This window comes from Salvelinus fontinalis, chromosome 8, assembly GCF_029448725.1.
Source record: "Salvelinus fontinalis isolate EN_2023a chromosome 8, ASM2944872v1, whole genome shotgun sequence".
Taxonomy (NCBI): domain Eukaryota; kingdom Metazoa; phylum Chordata; class Actinopteri; order Salmoniformes; family Salmonidae; genus Salvelinus; species Salvelinus fontinalis.
This window is the reverse complement of record NC_074672.1, coordinates 40,421,634-40,429,629: the sequence shown is the minus strand read 5'-3', so window position 1 is coordinate 40,429,629 and position 7,996 is coordinate 40,421,634. Positions and strand designations below refer to the sequence as shown.

At 45.6% G+C, this 7,996-nt stretch overlaps 1 protein-coding gene across 10 annotated transcripts in view; it reads left to right on the top strand.

The window, feature by feature from the left end:
* The window catches only part of LOC129861239 (extracellular sulfatase Sulf-2-like), a 396,100-nt gene extending 388,570 nt beyond the window's left edge, over positions 1-7,530 (top strand). For 6 of the 10 annotated variants that reach the window (XM_055932475.1, XM_055932471.1, XM_055932474.1 and 3 more), the window contains one exon: positions 3,647-7,530. In XM_055932475.1, the coding sequence (XP_055788450.1) occupies positions 3,647-4,347 (701 nt within the window). In that variant the 3' untranslated portion in view covers positions 4,348-7,530. Of the gene's footprint in view, positions 1-263; positions 298-2,493; positions 2,548-2,910 lie in introns of all 10 variants that reach the window. The other 4 variants (XM_055932478.1, XM_055932477.1, XM_055932480.1 and 1 more) reach the window with 4 other exon arrangements.
* The last annotated feature ends 466 nt before the right edge of the window (positions 7,531-7,996 follow it).

Below are 7,996 nucleotides of genomic sequence, written 5' to 3'. Positions count from 1 at the left end.
CTCTGGAATGAGTTTCGTTCCTTTTAATTAAAGTCAATTCAGTTGAAAGTCGTTTATGCTGATGGTTTTTATTTTTTATTTATTTACATTATTTGAATTTCAGACACCATTTTGCGTTTTAAACAACTGCTCTTTCTAACCCGTTTTAAAGCCTCTCTCAACACAGAGTTACACCTACATGGCTTATTAACGAGGTCTCTGTGCCTTAATTGATAGGAATGTGTTCCTATATTCTCTAACCACTGCTATTGTCTCTTCTTCAGGAGGTAAAGAGCGAAGCAGCTTTGATGAATACAGGTATCTTTACTCATTGACATAAACATCACTCTGCACTTGACTATTTATTAGCTATTAGTGCTAAACTCAGCAATAAAAGAAACCTCACACTGTCAACTGCGTTTATTTTCAGCAAACTTAACATCTGTAAATATTTGTATGAACATAAGATTCAACAACTGTGACATGAACTGAACAAGTTCCACAGACATGTGACTAACAGAAATTGAATAATGTGTCCCTGAATAAAAGGGGGGTAAAAATAAAAAGTAACAGTCAGTATCTGGTGTGGCCACCAGCTGCATTAAGTACTGCAGTGCATCTCCTCATGGATTGCACCAGATTTGCCCGTTCTTGCTGTGAGATGTTACCCCATTCTTCCACCAAGGCACCTGCAAGATCACGGACATTTCTGGGGGGAATGGCCCTAGCCCTCACCCTCCGATCCAACAGGTCCCAGACGTGCTCAATGGGATTGAGATCCGGGCTCTTCGCTGGCCATGGCAGAACACTGACATTCCTGTCATGCAGGAAATCACGCACAGAACGAGCAGTATGGCTGGTGGCTTTGTCATGCTGGAGGGTCACGTCAGGATGAGACTGCAGGAAGGGTACCACATGAGGGAGGAGAATGTTTTCCCTGTAACACATAGCGTTGAGATCGCCTGCAATGACAACAAGCTCAGTCCGATGATGCTGTGACACACTGCCCCAGACCATGACGGACCCTCCACCTCCAAATTGATCCAGAGTACAGGCCTCGGTGTAAAGCTCATTACCTCCACAATAAACGCAAATCTGAACATCACCCCTGGTGAGACAAAACAGCAACTTGTCAGTGAAGAGCACCTTTTGCCAGCCCTGTCTGTTCCAGCGACGGTGGGTTTGTGTCCATAGGCGACGTTGTTGCCGGTGATGTCTGGTGAGGACTTGCCTTACAACAGGCCTACAAGCCCTCAGTCCAGCCTCTCTCAGCCTATTGTGGACAGTCTGAGCACTGATGGAGGGATTGTGCGTTCCTGGTGTAACTCGGCAGTTGTTGTTGCCATCCTGTACCTGTCCCGCAGGTGTAATGTTTGGATGTACCGATCCTGTGCAGCTGTTGTTACACGTGGTCTGCCACTGCGAGGACGATCAGCTGTACATCCTGTCTCACAGTACGGACATAGCAATTTATTGCCCTGGCCACATCTGCAGTCCTCATGCCTCCTTGCAGCATGCCTAAGGCACGTTCACGCAGATGAGCAGGGACCCTGGGCATCTTTCTTTTGGTGTTTTTCAGAGTCAGTAGAAAGGCCTCTTTAGTGTCCTAAATTGTTATAACTAAGTTGTTATGACCTTAATTGCCTACCGTCTGTAAGCTGTTAGTGTCTTAAAACGACCGCTCCATAGGTGCATGTTCATTAATTGTTTATGATTCATTGAACAAGCATGGGAAACAGTGTCTAAACCCTTTATAATGAAGATCTGTGAAGTTAGTTGGATTTTTACGAATTATCTTTGAAAGACAAGGTCCTGAAAAAGGGATGTTTCTTTTTTTGCTGAGTTTATATAAAATGAATATAAACATTTCTAAAAGATAGTTGACTATCTACTTGGCCTAGAATACGTTGACAGAATACACAACACTTAGAAAGTACATAGAGATTGTGTATATGGGCGACGGGTGTGGCGACGTGTGGGACGACGTGTGGGGCGAAGTGTGGACGTCACAGGAGGTTGGTGGCTCCTTTTTAGGGGAGAACGGGCTCGTGGTAATGGCTGGAGCGGCATCAGTGGAATGTTATAAAATGCACAAAACACATGGTTTCCACGGTTTCCAGGTGTTTGATGCCGTTCCATTTGCTCCGTTCCGGACATTATTATGAGCCGTCCTCCCCTCAGCAGCCTCCTGTGCTGGACGTGCGATTGAGAGTGTGTTTTTTGGTGTTCTCTTTCTCTCTCTCTCTCTCTCTTTGTTTCTTTCTTTCTCTCTTGTTTTTCCTTTGCATCTTTGCATGACTTGTGGTTTGGGGGATTTGCACTGAGCACTTCTCTAACCCTGGGGAGTAGTCAGTGTATGGGGAGTACTCAGTGTATGGGGAGTACTCAGTGTATGGGGAGTACTTCACTGTCTCTACACTCCTTCTAACTGAGGTTGGGAGAAGGTTGAGGGTTTATTTTCCTCTGCTTGAACGGGCTGGATAACAGTCTATCTTATTGCTGCTTGTGCATCAGGCTGTTTCAACGCAGAAAGTGGCCAAAAGTGAAGATGCCCACCTCCAAATCACTGTGAGTCTGGAACTTCACGATGCCACTAAACAGTCACCTCTAACAGTCACCTCTAACAGTCACCTCTAACAGTCACCTCTAACAGTCACCTCTAACAGTCACCTCTAACAGTCATCTCTAACAGTCACCTCTAACCTGTTTTTTCTTCCTCTCTTTCGTTCCTCTTTCATTTTGTTAGTTTTTTCAACTCTGGGTTTTTCCAGGCTTGCCTGCTGCTCTCTGCTAGTTCTAGTTAATAACAATGTCTGTCTCACTCTCCTGTCTGTCTCACTCTCCTGTCTGTCTCTATGAATGGATGTAATTCTAACCTGCAAGGTTTAGGCACCTCACATCTCATACTGTCCTGTTGCTTGTCACCTGTAGAGGGCGCCATCCACCCCCACCGCCCAGCGCATCTGCCTTAGTCATCTAATCATCTGTACCTGTAGAGGACGCCATCCACCCCCACCGCCCAGCGCATCTGCCTTAGTCATATAATCATCTGTACCTGTAGAGGACGCCATCCACCCCTACCGCCCAGCACATCTGCCTTAGTCATATAATCATCTGTACCTGAGAGGACGCCATCCACCCCCACCGCCCAGCGCATCTGCCTTAGTCATCTAATCATCTGTACCTGTAGAGGGCGCCATTCACCCCCACCACCCAGCGCATCTGCCTTAGTCATCTAATCATCTGTACCTGTAGAGGACGCCATCCACCCCCACCACCCAGCGCATCTGCCTTAGTCATCTAATCATCTGTACCTGTAGAGGACGCCATCCACCCCCACCACCCAGCGCATCTGCCTTAGTCATCTCTGTTGGTTGACTCTCACTTTCATAAGACTGCAGTGCCTCACAATGTCTCTCACTCTTTCTGATACTCTGCTGTCCATTTGTCTTGTCTGTTTCTCCATGTAGCTGCCTCATATACTAGTGTGAATGTCAGAGAATGAACCCATTCAAGCATTCATATAGAATAGAATACTACTCTGTCCTGGGAGCAGTTTACTGGGAGCTGTGTTCACGTGGTGGTGATGAGGAGAGTACAGACACAACGGGAGACAGAGGTTTGCTGTGGATGACACTGTTTTGTCTGTGTGATTTTGTCTCATCAGAGGACAGATTTGGGAAGGCTGGGAGGGATAGGGTCCATGAGGCGACAGTGGCCCCGTCAGAAGCACCCAGTGCAGGAGGAACGGGAACGGACTGGTCAGAACTTGAACCCTTGTACAGACTTGACGAGCACGCCTACGATCTCAAACTCAACTTCAACGTCAGCCTGGAGGACTGGGACAACTTTGACTGGACCGTGGACAGGATGTTCACGATGCTAGGCAACTTCAACCACCAGCCGAACGGGCGCCGCAGCAACTTGATTCCTGGGGAGGGTAGAGGAGGAAGAGACCACGCCCTGGTGTCCTCAACGGACCAATCAGCCTCAGCCATCTACCTGACCACCCTGGCCACTCCAGCTCTCCTGCTGAGAGAGGCTGGGGCCGAGGTCCTGAGGGAGGCGTTGGGGCTGAATGGAGGGGTGCACCGCTCTTCCTCCTCCTCTTCCTCCTCCTCTTCCTGTCCTCCAGTCCCAGCTGAGGAGGGCCGCTCAGACTGGGACCACTCCCCACCTCTCCTCAACCAGTTAGGGGAGGAGGGCCAGCCTAGACTGCATGACGAGGATGAGGAGGGCAGGGATAGGGGTGATGAAGAGGAGGAGGAAGAGTTGTTTAGGAGACGGTCGGCCCGGTGGAGGCTGAACCATGCTCACTGTAAGTGCAGTGACTTTGTTCAGGAAACTGACAACGGGTTGCCTGTATGACTGCCTGTAAGACCCCTCTCTCACTCTGTCTCTCCTCCTCACCTGAGATTTTAGGGAGACTGAATCAGCACAATGCCACCTCTGGCCTGTCCCCCACCCAGACCCCCTTAACCTCTCAAGCTCCTCCTCCTCAGGCCACAGCAGCACTTCCAGGCTGATATGGGGACGAACCTGTCCCTTTCATCAAGACTGCAGTCCTCCAGTGCCCCAACCATATCCCAGGCCCCCTGCTGGCCCCTTCCTGTAATACACCAACGGACCAGGAGATTCTTTATGAGAGAACCCAGCAGCAGCACATGATTCTTTATGAGCGAACACAGCAGCAGCAGCAGCACATGATTCTTTATGAGCGAACACAGCAGCAGCAACACATGATTCTTTATGAGCGAACACAGCAGCAGCAACACATGATTCTTTATGAGCGAACACAGCGGCAGCACATGATTCTTTATGAGCGAACAAAGCAGCAGCAGCACATGATTCTTTATGAGCGAACACAGCAGCAGCAGCACATGATTCTTTATGAGCGAACACAGCAGCAGCAGCACATGATTCTTTATGAGCGAACACAGCGGCAGCACATGATTCTTTATGAGCGAACAAAGCAGCAGCAGCACATGATTCTTTATGAGCGAACACAGCAGCAGCAGCACATGATTCTTTTCCTAATGCAGGACCTTACTTTGCTTTGTTTTTTGTTTTTGGTGCAGGGAGCTTTGGGAATGGGAGAGGAAATTTAACTTGATTGATTTTTGATATTCATTGGATTCTTTGAAAAAAGATTTTGTATTGTATATGTGTATTTGACTTTTTTAGTTTTACTAATGGGTGTATTAATTGGTTCCGGTTCCATCCCCCTGTACAGATTATGTGTCTGTGGCTCATTGATTCATGCTTTTTTTTACCAATGTGTTACTAATTCATTTTTGAAAACGCTTAATTCCACAAAATGCAGATGATCAATTATGAGGTTCAGTGATGCACACACATACACATACACACACACACACACACCTCACACACTTTGAGTTACAGTGCTGTGGACCTTGCCTTTGAGTTTGGCGTCAAGCCGACAGGAGGAAGCCGTGGTCAGTGCAGGTAGGAACTGGGCCTGAGTATCATCTAAGTGCCGTATCTTTTCAGTGTTGCAGCTTATTTCACTTCTACTGTGTTTCTAATGAAAAACAAGAGACTTGATGTTTATATGAATCAAAACATTCCCTTTTGTTGTGTTCATATTTTCATTTCAAAATGACTGAGTTATGGATGTTGAACACACATTTTACATTACATTTACGTCATTTAGCAGACGCTCTTATCCAGAGCGACTTACAAATTGGAAAGTTCATACATATTCATCCTGGTCCCCCCGTGGGGAATGAACCCACAACCCTGGCGTTGCAAGCGCCATGCTCTACCAACTGAGCCACACGGGACACAAGAACACAAGAAGAGTTTTTACTGAAAATATCTTTACCGCTACAACTTGGTAGCTGTGGCATTAAACGTTTTTGAGACAGTCCAATCAGAAAACATGCAATCGAAGGCACTTATTTGATGTGAACCCCCGGAGACGTATAGAGATCACAACATTGTGTCTGTCCCATGATGGTGTCTGTGACAGTGTGGGCAACACCACTGAAGCCATTTCCATTTTAAAATTGTCCGTTTTCTTTTTCTTTAGATTTTAAAAAAAAAGTATAAACTAATATAGGTGTCTTATCGCCTCCTGCAGTGCTGGAGTCCTGAACCAAATTTAGTGTCATTCATTTATTGTGGCCACTAGATGGCAGTCACATAGCTTGAAGCCATTTACAAACTAGGCAAACCAATTTGAAGAAGAAGACAATGCTCTGATCATTGGCTGATCGCTCCCAACCCCATAGGAATCCCTACACAGTTGACTACTGTAAAATGTCTGGAAGCCTTCAATGGCAATGTCCATGCAAAACCAGGTTATTTCTATGTAATGATCCTTATACATGTCTATGTGTGAACCTGTCTAGTCTGGTTGGTTCATCCAGGAAGTCTGTTTCATGAAGTCATCAGTCCACAGTTGAGTTCCCCTGCTAAGACGTTGTTGCATGTATCAACCAATGGTTGTGTGCCACATCATCGACTGTGCTGCCGGGCACCAGATTGCTAGGACATATGATATGATTAGCTGATATGTAAAATAACTATCCAATGGCTGGGCAGAGGAATGTGCCCCACTACCTCTCTCTGATGTCATCAAAGGCTTCAGAGAGAAAAGGTGCGCTTGTTTTGCAAGCCGATGTGTCCCAGAGATGGATGGGACATAGGTTTCATGACCCGCTCACCTTATACAGCAACCCTTTATTCTGCCTAATACCACTTAGAGATACTCAGAACATGGTGGCTTGTAAAACAAGCCCACACAGTCATGATCGGCCATAACTTTATGGTCTAAAGACTGTAGCTACACGTGTTTCTCTTATCATGTCTTTCTGTAGAAATAAAAATACATGGAAAAATAAATGTATTTAACAAATGCTGAATTCTTTATAACAATAGATTTGTTCGCTATACATGGTGCTATTGGGGTCATAACATATATATAAAATTGCTGTATGTATTTGAATGTAGGTTTTTTGCGGTAATCTGTACAAGTTTGGAAATGGGAATTTAGCATATCCCTACTCCCCCTCACAGTGGGATCATGGCCAGGGATCTGCCGTTATTGACCGTGACCCTGGAGTAATTTGAGTTGAGTGACTTGCTCAATGGCAGATCAACAGATTTTTCACCTTGTTTGCACGGGGATTCAGAATATCAACCTTGCGGTTACTGATGAAATGTTCTAACTGCTAGGCTACCTGCCGCCGTACAGCGCACCGATGTTTCACACCTGTAAGTAGTCTTCTGATGTGAACACCCTCGAGCAGAAGGAATCTTTCCACCCTCAATTTACCAGGAAACCCAACCCCCCAATAACTTTGTACTATATTGTATGAGGTAAAAGAAGTCCCTTCCCCCCCTGGAAAAAAATAAGCAACAGTATTTTTATTAGCACTTTGAAATGGACTACTGTATGTGAAAAGAAGAGGTTTTTATCATAACGATGCCTTATGCAGTTCCATAGGTTTATCGTGCATATATTTTTGTTTCCGGTGAACAGTTGATAGCTGTAACTAGTTTGTGAATAAAGTGTTGAATGTCAAAGGTTTCCTCCTCTTCACTTAGTCTGGGTTGTGTTTATTTGACATATTCAGACCTGCAGTCCTTGATTGGGAGACTCTGTTACCAATACCATACATGCCTATTTCTTATTTGGACATACATGTACTGTATAACCAACAGGTGGCACTGGTTCTTTCAGCTTTGGAAGCTTTGGTGAAATGTAAATCTCTTGATAAATGTGTTGATTTATTGGTACACATCTAAGAAAGATTTCCCAAACAGTTAATTTAATGAATAGACACTGACCCAAACGTTTGGACACACTTGGATCTGGGGTGACAGTCGACATGAAGTTTGGGATGTATATCTCTGTCTCGGCACTAGGTGGGGGTATTGGATCATGTTGACAACTAAGATCATCAGACACCCCAATGCAGAGGGAAAACAGAGGGGTATACTACTAAGCAAATTCGATGAGTTAGCTAGCTAACTTTGATAAACAACCAGA